Source organism: Lynx rufus, unplaced genomic scaffold, assembly GCF_022079265.1.
Source record: "Lynx rufus isolate CCGP_SWC_20201006 ecotype Redwood Valley unplaced genomic scaffold, mLynRuf1.p SCAF_44, whole genome shotgun sequence".
In the NCBI taxonomy this organism is placed as follows: Eukaryota; Metazoa; Chordata; class Mammalia; order Carnivora; family Felidae; genus Lynx; species Lynx rufus.
In genome coordinates, this window is record NW_025814861.1 from 567,569 (window position 1) to 581,069 (window position 13,501).

Genomic DNA, 13,501 nt, shown 5'->3' on the forward strand with positions numbered 1-13,501 from the left:
CGGTGGGGGTGGGGGTGGGGGGGGAGGCCCCTGCCCGCGGACCCCCAAACGAGTCCGGCCCCGGGCCCCTGCCCCCGACCACGGCGCCAAGGAAGAGAGGAGGACAAAAATATTTCCTTGGTGAGGGTGGAAGGAGGCCGGGTCCCGGGAGGGGAAAGTGGTTCTTAAGGAGGGGCGGGAAAGAAGGGCTGAGCGCGGACAGGCGCGTGGTCATTTGTAAGAAGTTTATTTCGACATTTAAAAAAAAGAGAGAGAGAACCCGAGGGCCTGCCTGCCCCCGGACGGAGGCTGGAGGTGGGGGCTGGGGGTCGGGGCGGTGGGCAAGCCCCCTTGACCCCTTCCTGCCTCGCCTGGGAGGGAAGAGGGCACAGGCCACAGACTCACTGATTCACGGACACGGTCACGGGCTCATGGGTCACGAATAAATAACTTCATATACACTTTGCACACCGTATGTACAGGTCTGCCGCGGGCCCCGGGCGCTGGGAGGGGGGCTCCACACTCCCCTCCGCCTGGAGGGGTGCGGGGAGAGGGCTGGGTGCACAGCTGGAGCACGGAGGGGGGAGCGGGAGAGAGTGCAGCGTCGGGGTCGCCCCCACCCGCTCCCAAGGAGGGGCGGGGGCGGGGCGGGGCGGGGGGGGGGAGCGCCTTGGGGAGCCGGCCGGGGGTGGGGGCCTGTATGTACACCCGGCGAGTGGAGGCGTGGAAGTGGCTCCCTGGTGGCGTGGCCGGGACAGAGCACGCCGAGGAGGGTCAGGGAGGCTCAGTCCGGGTCCGGGCCGCAGCAGACTTGGCATCTGGCCCTTCGGGGGACTCCAGGGAGGGCCGGCCAGGGGGCCCCCGCGGAAGGGGCGTGGAAACCCCGCGCCCGGGGAGCGGCAGGCCGCAGGGGCCCACGCAGAGCCCCGGGGAGGCGGGCGGCCGGGCGCTTCACCGAGGCTGAGCGGCGCGCGGGAGGACGCCGGCCAGCGGGGGCAGCGGCGGGGGCGGCTCGCTGGCGCCCTGGAGTCCGTGGATGAGGATGCGGGGCACCAGAGGTCTCTGCAGGGCGGGCGGCGGCGCGCTGGGCCCGCGGTACAGATACAGGGCGGCGCCGGGATCCAGGTTGGAAACTAGACTCTGCGGGTAGAAATAAGGCGACGGGAACATCCGCTGGAGCGCTGAGTAATTGCCCGCCTCCGCCAGCAGCTCCAACCCGACTGCCGTCTGTCGCTTCCATTTAGTCCTGGGGACCGAAATAAACGCGGACGGCGGGGTCAGGGCTGGGGCGGCCCCAGCCCCCTGCCCCTCGCGAGTGCCCGGCCCAGAGCGCCTGCGGGGAGGCCAAGAGGGATCGCCCGAATTGGTTAATAAATAACATTTGTAATTTGCAAATAAATAATTCTCCCGTGTTCTGCGCATCGGCTCCTTTCATCTTCCACCGGGCCTTCCGTGGTATTAACCCTATTTTACAGATAAGAAAACTGAGGCATGGGCCGTTTAAGAGCTGGTCTCCAAAGAGGTAGAGCCCGGGCTGGCTGACCCCAAAGACCGGATTGTCACCTCACTACACTCTGCTCCGGGGATGCAGGGGCCCCTTGGAGTTGGGTGTTGGGGCTCCAACACTGAGGAAGGCGACCACCAGGGAGAGGATGGTGGGGGCGGGAGCGGGGACCGCAGAAGCCGTCCGCTAGCCGTGGAGAGGGGCGCGCCGCTGCAAACACCGGGAGGCGCAAGGCAGTGGTGATTCTGACACCCTCTTGGCCACACCGGCTGCCCTCCTCCGCCCCCAGATCGGAGGCCTGGGAGGAGCCCCGCAGCGGACTGCGTGGCCCGAGTTCAGAGACCACCAGCTGAGTGTCCGCCGGGGGCTTAGGGGAGGCAAGGAAGTCGAGGCCATGCCGGTTCATTGCCTGAGCTTCAGCTGGGACCCCTGGGTGCACCTGGCCGGCGAGGCTGGCCCAGCCGGCCATGGGCCCACCGAGGCTGGCCCAGCCACACCAACCGCGTTTCCCTCCTTGAATTATTCATCATCATCATAATTGTGTAATTACTGTAACGGGCCTTAATTATTGATGCCCGGAGCAGTAATCGGTATTTATTATTAATGGGGAGACGTGTTCTGAGGCTTGTTTATGGAAAGCACCACTCCAGCCTCCACTGAGTGTGTGAGCGTGAGGGTGTGTGTGACTGTATGAGCTGTGTCAGTGTGTGTGTGTGTGTGTGTGTGAGTGTTTTCATCCTGTGAATGTATTGTGGAGGGAGGTTAGGAAATGCCAATCTCCCAGTCACCCTGTCCCCAAGGAGCCAGAGCTGGGTCTGTCCCTTCCTTGGGGGACAAGGACGGGAAAAGCTGCGGAGGCCAGAAGAGCCCCCCCCCCCGCCCCACCCCGCCGGGAGAGCTCAGACAGTGCCGGACAGCCACATCAGGGCTCCCCACTAGTTCCTCCCTGCCCCTAAACCCGTTCTGGACACTGAGGCCATCACCCCTCCCCAGGCCTGGCACTCCCACTGGGGGAGCTCAACGGCCCCAATATGGGCTAAGGCTGGCACCCGGGGCAGTCATCAGGACGCTGGCGTGCGGGTGCGGGCAGGCCTTAGGCCTCTCTGTTGGCCCGTGCGTCGGTCCTCCTGTTCTGGGGGGGGGGGGGATGCCCGGGCACTGGAGACCAGTCCAGTTCTGGCGCCCTCCCTCACCGTGAACTTGGGGCAAGGCCTTCTCTCCTGGAGGCCGCAGTTTCCTTACTTTTGCTGAATAAGGAAAGCCCCGGGGGCCCTCCCAGCGTCGGGCTGTGGACTGGTGGGTCCCATGGAGGGGCAGTTCGGAAAGGAGGCCCTTTGCGCCCCCCACCCCCACAGCCAGGCCTCACCTGCGGTTCTGGTACCAGGTCTTGACCTGCGTGTCGGTGAGGTTGAGCGAAGCGGCGAGCTCCATGCGGTCCTGCACGCTCAGGTATTTCTGCCGCTCGAAGCTGCGCTCCAACTGCGCCAGCTGATGGTCGGTGAAGGCCGTGCGGGCCTTGCGCGGCTTCTTCAGGCGCACAGGGGGGCTGTCCCGGGAGCTGGAGATCTCGCGGTCGCCCTCCTCCTTCACTGCGGAGACACAGCGGCGCGTCAGGGCCGGGCCTCGCCGCCTGCCCGCCGGCGCCCTCCCGCCCCAGCCGCCGGCCCCGCCGGCCCGCGTAAACGCGGCTCCCGGCCGCCGCGGTCCCGCCGCACTCCAGCGCGTGGGCCCGCGTCAAAGCCGCTGTTAGGCGGGACCTCCGGGGCCCCGAAACCAGGCCGTGAACCCTGACGGAGGAGGAGGACGGATACCTCCGGGCACAAATGACCCAGAGCGAGGGACCAGGAGAACTCGACTCGCTCGCTCTCCGCCGCGCTCCCTGGAGGGATAAACGGAATAACCGTGATGGAGCCGAGCGACCGGCTGGAGCCGCGGCGGGGAGAAGGGGAGGGTTTGCAGCGGGTGGGCTGCTTAGGTGCGCGCTCAGGGGTGCGGGTCTGGGCCCCGCAGCTGCACCCCGAACTTCTGGCCGCGTGCGGACCAGGAAGGGAGGAAGCTGAGGGCCGGAGTGTGGGGAGAAAAACCCGCGTGGAGAGACAAAACCCTGTTCGGCCCGCCGCGAATCGTTGTCCTACGAAATAAATTATTGTCCGCACATCTCGCCTGGCCCTGCCGGACGCGAATCCGTAGCGATCGCTACCGCCGTCCCTAAGCCACCTGCAAACTGCGCGGTGGAGGGCGGAGCGCCGGGCGCCGGAGCCGGGAGCGCGAGGCGCTTGGAAAATTACGCGGCGCGTTCGCCCCTCAGATGCGCGCGTCGCCGTGGTCCGAGTTTCCTTGTCCCTACGACGCCCGCTGTCGTGTGTTTCCGCCCCTCGATCGGGACACCCCGGCAGGGTCTCCCCCGCTCCGAAGGCCCAAGAATGGAACGGACAGGGCGGTTTCTTTTATCCCCCAGGCACCTTGGTTCTGGGTCGATGGCACCGAAAACGCACACTCGGGAGAGCCAACTCTGTGATCTCCCTGCTTCTCTCCCTAAAGTGACCCTACAACCCAAAGACCATGTCCCCCAGACTGGCTGCGCCAGCTGGGGCTTCCCCCTCGTTTTCTCTGTTTTCTTTTTATGGTGAGTTTCATTGTGCGTGGCGTTTGCAGTGACAGGGTTCAGCTGAATGCAAGTTGATTTCTCTCTGTAGGAAACAATAATCCGGTTAATTGAGCCACTAGGGAGGGAGACTTTTCAACCGGAAAGGCAGAGGTTCTGGGCCGGGGAGGGCCCGGGCCCCGGGTACTGGAAGGGAGGCAGGCAGGCAAGCAGGGAGAGCGACTGGCTCCCGAGAAACCCGGCCGTTGCCTCCCTCCCTCCGGCCTCCACCAGACTCCTTGCCCCCCGCCCCTGAGTTGAGGCCACCCTGGGACATGGCCACCTCAGGAGGTGCGTTGGGGTTGGCGAAATTTGGGTTCTGTCTGTGCCCGAAGGTAAAGTTGAAACAAATGTGAGGAAACAATTATTCAAATCTCAAAATCGAAATCGTGGAAACCTTACTTTTTGATGGAAATGCCCGGACTATGAAAATCCCCAACTTCTTGGGGCTGAGGTGGGGTGTGTGTGGGGGGGGGGTTGTTGAATTTGTGATGTCAGGAAGAACGGGGTGGATACACGGGCTTTCCTCTAATCCCTCTTTGGCACCGGCTGGAGCCTTTGGGTCCGCACTCTGTGCCTCTCAGCCTCAGCCTCCAGAACAGTCTCAGCCCAATGGGACCCCGAACTCTGGTCTGGAAGCCGCATCTCAGTGCCCCAGAATTCCAGGCCCACCGACCCAGCCTACTCGGAGCAAGGCGCGGGCTTGATTTCTCCACGGACATTGGCTCCAACAGGCAGGACCTAGCGGCAGACCGCCTTACTTCAAAGCCTGGTCTCAGTTCCTTTCAGCGTGATGTTTGAGGAGCCTTTGATGCCGAAAACTCAGGATGGAACAGACCTTCCCTCTGTACCCTTCTTGGAAGAAATGATTCTTAGCATGGAAGGTGGATGGTAGTTGAATTGTTTAGATGCCCAGCCCGGCTGGCTGGCTTGTGTGCTCGGTGTGTGCGTCTCTCTCTCAGCAAGGTTTCCCAACGCGGGCCCTGAAAAACTCACCTCCACGTTGGAGAACCGCTCCAGACATTGTCTTAGAGCATGTTTCCACTTTCTTGTTCACCCTGGAGCTTTGTAAGTGCAAAGACAGCAGTGCCTGGGGTGGGGGGTGGGGGGTGGGGGTGGGCAGGGGTGCGGGAGAACTTCACCCCCCCTCCTCTGCTCCAAACCTATTTAAGTGATACGTGGATAGCCGGCCCTCATCGCCTCCCTGATCAGATATCATCGGGGACAGGAGAAGAAAATTGATATTCCAATTATCTTAAACGAAATCTCAAAATCCCACCTACAGGCAGCGATATAAAAGGAGCCAAGAGCCAAGCTGTCTTTGACCCCCACCAGCAGCAGGATTCTTGCCCCTTACTCTAACCATAAAGCTGGGGTGTTGTTGGGAATTATTTTTTTTGTTGGGAATTATAAATAATAAACTACCATGTTATAAATATATATTTACATTGCTTACCTCCCCCCCCACCTCCTGTCTTTCTCCCAGGCAAGTTTTCTTTGCCTCTTTTAAACAGGCCCCAGGGGGAGGGGCAAGGGTCACTGGGCCACATGCCTCTGGACCTCCTTTCTGGGTTCTCCAGCCCAACCAGCCCTTTTTCTAGGCATGGCTGGCCCCGGGGAAGCTGAAGGAGACTGGGCAGTTTCTGTGAGGAAGTGGGGGGCAGTGGGATGTGGAGTCGGGCCCCAAATGGGTTTTGGTTTGTGATCAGGGCTCGTCCAGAAATGAATTCTTAGTTGGGAGGAGAGTGTTCAATGAGCTTCCCTTAAATTCATATCGAGACTGAGTACAAATCAGGTACAGCAGGTGCAGGGCTCCTCATACAATAAAGAGGTTGCTTTTATTAGGGAAGGTTTGTCTCACGAAAAGGTTCCCAGAATTGATCGTAAGACTGAAAGAGCCCCACCAGACTCTAGTTTTCTGTTGGATGGGGGACACAGGGCTTTCTCCCTTGACACTCTGAGACTCCTTCCCCTCCTGCCTTCTGACCTCTTCCTAGAAAGAATTTTGCACCCCTGGCCTCACCAAGGTGGTGGCTGGGGGGTGAGAAACAAAATTAGGAGCTCTTTCCTTTCTTTCGTCTTTCCTCCCTTCCTTCCCTCTTTCCTCTTAATCCCAATCTCCACTTCCCAGTCAAGAGGGGACGTAAAAGAACCCACGACAACAAAAAAGATTCTCAGAAGGTAAAAAGGCGAGCAAAGGGGCCCCAACCCCAATAGAGGGGAAGTGAGGCTGGTCACTTGGGAGTCTCTGGGTCCCATAAACAACCTGAAGTTGGATGCACTTGAAATCAAATTCAGTGAGAACCATGGGGGTGGGCGCAGGGTCCTCCCCTCTCGACCAGACCTCTGAACCCACCAGCCACCCGGCTGCTGTTTCTACTTTGAAGTGAGCCTTTCTTTTGCATGATTCCCAGGGCCCACATCACATTGGGCCCGGTGGGAGGGGAACTCAGTTTCCCGCCTGGAAGTTCATATTAAAGGGGGGAAATGCTGATTGTTCTTAAGGCTCCACCTGAAATGTCCTGCCAGGTTTTCACTCTTATAAAGGGTTGTTCAAACAGAACGCTTTGGATTTGCCATTGCTTCGGCAAGATTTTTTTTCCCAGAGAACCGCTAGCCTGAGAGGAACCTGTTCCCGCCCGCCAGTGCCTCTGGATAAGTGGTCCCAGGTGAAGTTTAGAAAGTTGGTTTTGTGCATTTTGCAGACTCTCTCCTGGGGCACACAGTATCCCTCTTCTGCTTTCTCCGCCCGACTCTTTTTGCTCAAAGGCATAGCCATGGGGCCAGCTCAAAGGTTCAGACAAGACCAAAAGGTTCAGCCTGAGCCCCGGGGAACTCCAAGTGAGCACGTACATGTCCCTGTGCGTGTTTAGAAATACAGCAGTTCTTAGAAATGTAGCATGCCACCCCCCAAGGTTTCTCCTCCCGTTTTCTTACCTTTATACTCAGAGTCCGATGAGGCGTTGCTGCCACTTTTGTCCAGCTTGTCTCTAAAGTCCTCCCCAGCCTTGGCCACAAGACGGCCCCCAGGCTCAGGGGCGGCCGGCTGCCCGCTGCTAGAGTAGGGTGCACAGGCCGCTAGTGGTTTGCAGTCGGCAAGGATGTCCCTGATCAGAAAGGAGGAGGTCACGGTGCGCGACTGGGCTGGGGCCGAGAGCTGCCCAGGCTGCAGGTGAGAGTCCAAACCTGGGCCTGATGCCCCGCCAGGCCGCGGGGTGCCCGTCTCCAGACAGTCCCTTCCTGGTGAGGCTGGTGAAGAACAGTCGCTGCTGCTCTCCGAGTGCGGACTCAGCTCCAGGGGCGAGCGGCAGTCCCCAAGCAAGGGGTCCCCCTTGGGAAGGGCGGGGCTGGCCGCACGGTGGGAGAGAATGGAGTCGATCCCAAAGCCATTGGAGCCTTCCATAGCCAAGCTGCGACCTGTCCTCCCCAAAAGCTCCCCACCCACCCCCAACCCCAGCCACCGCTGCCCCTGCCCCTAGCTGCGGGCTGGCATGGGGAAGGCGGGCAGGGAGCCTGCGGGCACCTTGGACGGAGTTCAGCCTTGGGGGAGCCGGGAAGCTCTGGGCCAACCTCCTCTGCGCATTAGATCCAAAAGGGCTCAGCGCGTCTTCTGCAGCATCGCGCCGAGCTGCCGAGCCGAGGGGGGGTGGTGGGAGTGTCAGGGAGGAATGGGAGGGAGGGTGCGCCAAGTTGGGGAGAGCAAAGGGGGAGATGGACGGCCTGAGCGCCCCTTTGGCACAGAAGAGATGCGAGGATGTTGGAATCTAAATAAAGAACGGCGTAAAAAAAAAAAAATCCAAGCCGCACGCTTCCTCCAGGCTAGCAGTGGCCGAGGGCAGCGGGGTCAGAAGCGCGGATAGCTGCGGAGCCGCGCTACCAGCCGGCGGAACGGAGCGCACCTGGAGGCGTCAGCACCGCGGATAGCGGCGGCGGCGGCGGCGGCGGCCCGCGGCGCATGACGCTCCACCTGGCCAGGGAGGTCCTGTCGCCGCGCTCCCTCCGCTCCGGGGGCCCGTCAGCACCGAGGACAGCGCCTCCGGCTCCGCGGTTGCAGCTCTCAGCGCGTCCTCCGCGCGCGCCTTCGCCTCCCCCCCTTCCTTTAAAAAATGAACTTGTGTCACTTTTACTTTGGGGCTGGGTTTTTTTTTTTTGTTTTTTTTTTTCGTTGTGTTGTGTGTGTGTTTTTTTTTTTTAAAGGGGACTCGCCCACGTGTCCCCGGAGTGATGACGCTGATTGGCTCCGGCCGATTTTGGGGGTGATGTCACGGCTCCGCAAGCCGCTGCCCGATTCCCTTTCAGTTTGATTAAAAGAGACACTGAATTAATTACAGCACAGACCCAACTGTTTACCGGCGATTTCCACACGGTTTGCTTTCATTAGGCCGGTGATGAGGCTCCTAATGAGGGTGATTAGCCGAGGGGGGCACGGGCTGGCGGGGAGGGGTCCGAAGCCGGCTGCCGCTGCCGGTGGGTCGGGATGGGAGGTTTTTTAAAGTTTTCCCCTACCCTCTTCTACAGTTATTCAAATTACTCGTCCGTGGGGCTGTCAGAGATCCTTTCTCCACAACCACCCCCCCCAACGGCCCGCGTTTTTCTTCCTCCAGAGAGAGAAAGGGACTAAACCCAGTAGAGAAGGAAGTGTGTGTGTGTGTGCGCGCGTGTGTGTGTAAGCCCTAATCTGGTGTGGGGAAGAGATTCGGTTTAAGACACATTGTTTCGGGGCGCTTCCGTTGGGCTCTAGATGTTTCCCGCCTAGGACTTTTGCAGCCCTCTGCTCTCTTTGGACCCCGCGGGCCTGGCAGGACTTTGGGAAAGCCTGGTGTCAGCCCGGAAACGGGGCGGCAGGATGGTTTCGTTGCGGGGCGAGAGCGGAGAACGTGGGAAGATCCTGCCTGGGACACCGAAGACCCCGAGAAATGTGTGTGGCCCCAGGGAAGCAGCGCCCCGAGCAAAGAAGGCAGGGACCCCGACCCGGCCTGGTGTCCCCGGGGCACCCACCGGCTGTTTTTGTGCCTCCTAACAAGGACGCGAAAGAGCTTCCCAGGGCGAGTGTAGACGTCTGCAAACGGCTTCTTTACTCCGCGCGCAGCTGGAGCTTGCCCCGGGATGTGTTTTCAAGGCAGCGCTGGAAACACTGTCTTTTCATTGTGAATAACGCGCCCCCTCGCCCTCCCCACTGCCCCAGCCGCGGTGCTCCAGTTAGGCGCCCTTCGGGGGCTGGCCTCCGGTGTCGGGGCCCAGGGCGGCGGGCAGATCTGAAGGGCGTGTGGGGCCTGGGTCCCCTTGGCACGGCCCCAGGGACCGCGACCCGAGTCTGTGGTCGAGGGCGGAGAGAGCCGAGCTGGCGCGCCTGCAGCCGGCCCCGCGGGCCCGAGGCGCCCTTCGCCAGCTCCGCGCCAGGAGCCCGGCCTTCCCCGCGGGCCTGCGAACGGCCGTTTCCCCTTCCCCACGGGCCCCTGGAAAACTACCCGGACCCGCGTCGGAGACCGCGGGGGAACAGTGAGGCCCCCGCATCCCCCCCAAACCCGAGACTCGGCCCGTGGGAGCCCCGCGCGGCCCGGCGAGCAGAAACTTTCTTCTTCCTCCAGCGAGGTTGGCGGTGGCCTCACGCCTGGCTCCCCGCGCTCTCCCCCTGCGCCCGCCGGCAGATTGGAAGCGGCCTCGCCGCCGGCCGGGCTGGGAGCGAAGACGGGCGGCTCCCCGGGGACCGCGGGCCCCGCTCGGCTGCAAGCTGTCGGGGAGGCGGGAGGGCGGGCGCCGAGGGGCCTCGAGCAGACAGGCCCCCCGCCCCGGCTGGGCCGCGGTTGCAGTGGGCGCCTCCCGGCCGCAGGCCGGCCGGCAGGTCGTTCGTTTTCGTTAGGTGGATTGGGAGGGGGACGTAAATCACAAGGGCCCGGCAGCCCCCACCTCGGGCCTGGTTCCTGCTCTGGGCGCCTCTGGAGGCTTTTCCACTCCACTCTCTCACCCCACCCACCCCTGCTCTTGGGGCCTAGCGGCTGCATCTCCAGAGCAACCCCACCCCCACCGGGTACTCAAGGTCTCAACTCAGGTCAACAGGATCCCCCAGCCTGGGCTTCTTAGAGGTCAGGCTGCTCCCCAAGGCCCCGATTCATGGACCCCGCCAGGTCACGAGAAAAACACTGTCCTGCTCTGGCCCACAGGTGGGTCTTGAGCGGCCCCTGCCCTGGGCGGATCTGCGTCTGGCCGAGCACGGGCCTTTTCTGGCCTCCTGGTCTCAGGCTGGGGTTTGGATCCCGCACCCGGCGAAAACCAAGCCACCGCGAAGCCTTCAGTAGCGCTGGGCACCGCGTCCGCGGGGGGGATCGGAGCCACAGCAGGATGTGAGGTGTGCGTGTGCTGTGCGTGTGCGAAAGAAAACCTTTTACAGTTGAAAAGAACAGCAGGAACCCCAACTTCCTGCAGCCCTGGGGGGCTTCTCAGCACTCCTTGGAGCCCAAGAATAGTTAGCAAGTTGTTAGGGTACCATCATTAGTGTTGAATTATCACGGTCTCTTCTAATATAGAACACGGTAGGCAATTTATTTCATTTGGAATTTTGTCTGACATTCAGCATCTCTCATTAATCTCGTTTTATTCCTATCTGGCTGTTTCCAGCTCCACCACCAGGCCTCCCCCTGTCTCTTTGCCCCATCCCCTCTCTGGCTCTTGCGTGGAGGCCTGTCCAGAGCCCCAGAGGCTTGTGTGTGCTCCCCTGAGTTCTTGGTTAGCTGGGAAGGCACCCAGGAATTGGCATTTGCCTAAGCTTCCCGGGGGAGGGGGGTTCCTGGGGGGATATAAGGGCTTTGAGGTCCAGCAAAGCTGAGTGTGGACCATAACAAGTGACTTCATATCCGAAAGCTCCCTTTACATGGCAGGAAGCAGACCTCTCTCCCTCTCCCCAGCCCAGTCCCCTGCCCTTGGCTGTCTTGGCTCCCCTCCCCCAGGAGGGACAGGGCCTGGTGGAGGGGCGTGGGGCTTCAAGGGAAGTAAAGCGAGGGAGTGTGACAAGGGCACCTTCTCAATGGAGCTCCCAGGACTACTCCGTCTAAACCAAGGGCTGGAGCTGCTACTCCAGCACCCAGGCTCCCTTTTCTGGATTCCAAACCCACCTCCCCACCCTCCCCAACTCGTGCTCTGTCTCTCTCTCAAAAATAAATGAACATTAAAAAAAAGTTTATTTATTTTTGAGAGAGACAGAGCATGAGCCGGGGAGGGGCAGAGAGAGAGAGGGAGACACAGGATCCGAAGCAGGCTCCGGGCTCCCAGCTGTCAGCACAGAGCCCGACGCGGGGCTCGGTCCCACGGACCGCGAGATCGTGACCTGAGCCGAAGTCGGACGCTTCACCGACTGAGCCACCCAGGCACCCCTGAGGTTGCTTTAAAAAACAAACAAAACCAACTTCAGCCCCCCCTTGGACCCAGGTCCCAATCCACTTTTCCACAGACAGAGAGATACCCACCGAGAAGGAGCTGTCACTCTTCTCCAGGGGCAGGAAGGACATCATCGGCGCAGACCAGTCTTCAGAAGACCTGAGCCCTGGCCCCGCCCTCACTCTGGACAGAGCATCTCTCTTGCCTGGGCCTCAGCTTTCCTTTTGATACAAAGACGTTAAACATCGGAGGCTGGTAGTGAGGGTCACAGGTGGAAGAGGCCCTTGGGTGGCAATGAAGCGGCCCGCCTATAGAATCTGCATCCTGCTTCACCTGGAGCTCTTGGCTTGGGTTTGGCCTTGGGTCAGGGATGGGCCTGATTGCTTCCGGGCCTCCGGCTGGGCCACGGTTCTTACCAACTCCTTCTTCCCAGCTTCACCGCTCTCTCCACTGAATGCTACCCGCCCCCAGCATGGAGGAGGGATTGTCCTGGCCACGCACGGGGCAGATGTGCCCAAAGCTTGCCGAGAATGATCCTCAGGTCTTCTCGGCTCACAAAGAATTGTGACTTGAATGCCACTCAAGGTTCTGGGTAACTGGGGCTAAGGGCGGGACAGTGTGGCCTGGGAGTAAAAAAAAAAATATGGCATCAGGGGCGCCTGGGTGGCTCTGTTGGTTAGGTGTCCGACTCTTGATGTCAGCTCAGGTCATGATCTCTCAGTTTGTGGGTTCAAGCCCCGCATCAGGGTCTGTGCTGACGGTGCAGAGGCTGCTTGGGATTCTCTTTCTTCCTCTCTCTCTGCCCCCCCCCCCTGCGCTAGCTCACACACGCTCTCTCAAAAATAAATAAGTGAACTTAAAAAAAAAAAAAGGAAGGGTTCAAAAAAAGATTGCACTAAAGTATTGTTTGTCTCGGTTCCTGAATTGGGGGGCAGTCCTGTAAATTTTGTGCCTTAGGCGAGGGCCTTATCTGCCTTAGTCCCAGCCGTGGTCCGCGGTCCCAGCCCTGTGCTGTAACCTTGAGCACCTTCGGAGCCGTGTTTTTTTCAGCTGCGAGATGAGGACGATGTTGGCCACTTTACGTGGTCTTCACGAAGGCTCCGCCCTGGGCTCTGATCCTGGAGAACAGCGGTGATGCAATTCATGGTCCCAACCACAACCAGAGACTTTTCTCTGGCAGGTTATCTTGTCTCGCTAGCCCCCACCGCAGAGGTCAGCTCCCCTCTTTGCCCAGGGCCTTCCAACTAAAACCTGTCTTTAACGTGGAGAGGGCACGGGACCTGGACGATATAGGCCAGGCCCGGATGCTAATAGCTCTCTGCTCTGCAAACAGATGGGTTGGACAAGGATTTGGGCAATTTGTGGGCCGTCAAGGTCACGCTGTTCTCAACCATTTGTGTTGGTTTAGCTCAAAACCCCATGGAGCTCCTGAAACCAGAAAGAGAACATATTCTCTATCTTCCTCTCCTCCCCTCCTTCCCACCTTTGTACCCTCCCCGCTTTTTCTCTCCTTTCCTCCCTCCCTCCCTCCCTCCCTTTTATCCTTTTGAGCATGCACTCTGGCCTGTGCACCATGCTAGATGCTGGCGATGCCACGGGGAATGTGACAGAAAGGCCCCGACTCGTGGATCCAACAAGAGCAATGGTGCCCGTCAACCCAGGCTTCTTTTCATAGGTAATTTCTCATCTGTGGATTCAAATTTAAAAGTTACCGGGGCACCTGGGTGGCTCAGTTGGTGAAGCGTCTGACTTCAGCTCAGGTCATGATCTTGAGGTCTGTGGGTTCGAGCCCTGCGTCGGGCTCTGTGCTGACAGCTTAGAGCCTGGAGCCTGCTTCGGGTTCTGTGTCTCCCTCTCTCTGCCCCTCCTCTGCTCTCGCTCTCTCTCTCTCTCAAAAATAAATAAACATTGAAAAAAATCTAAAATTTACCTGCATTCAGTCCTAGGAACCTGTGTAAAAAGCCAACCTAGTTTCCTTCCTTGCTTCCTCCCTTCCTTCCTTC

General features: G+C 60.1%; 1 protein-coding gene across 1 annotated transcript; it reads right to left on the minus strand.

Annotated features, from left to right (window-relative positions):
- Positions 1 to 930: 930 nt before the first annotated feature.
- On the minus strand, positions 931 to 7,530 carry BARHL1 (BarH like homeobox 1). Its single transcript, XM_047098109.1, has 3 exons — positions 7,065 to 7,530; positions 2,850 to 3,072; positions 931 to 1,225 (listed from the first exon to the last, which is right to left on the minus strand). The coding sequence occupies exons 1-3, from the start codon at positions 7,528 to 7,530 to the stop codon at positions 931 to 933; spliced, it is 984 nt and encodes a 327-aa protein (XP_046954065.1).
- Between the last annotated feature and the right edge of the window lie 5,971 nt (positions 7,531 to 13,501).

Bases quoted from the DNA above. Each gene is read 5' to 3' on its own strand.
- BARHL1 (XM_047098109.1), bottom strand. From the start codon at position 7,530: ATGGAAGGCTCCAATGGCTTTGGGATCGACTCCATTCTCTCCCACCGT. The intron at 3,073-7,064 runs GTAAGAAAACGG...GTGTCTCCGCAG, and splicing joins ATCGGACTCTGAGTATAAAG to TGAAGGAGGAGGGCGACCGC. The intron at 1,226-2,849 runs GTGAGGCCTGGC...TTCGGTCCCCAG, and splicing joins ACCTGGTACCAGAACCGCAG to GACTAAATGGAAGCGACAGA.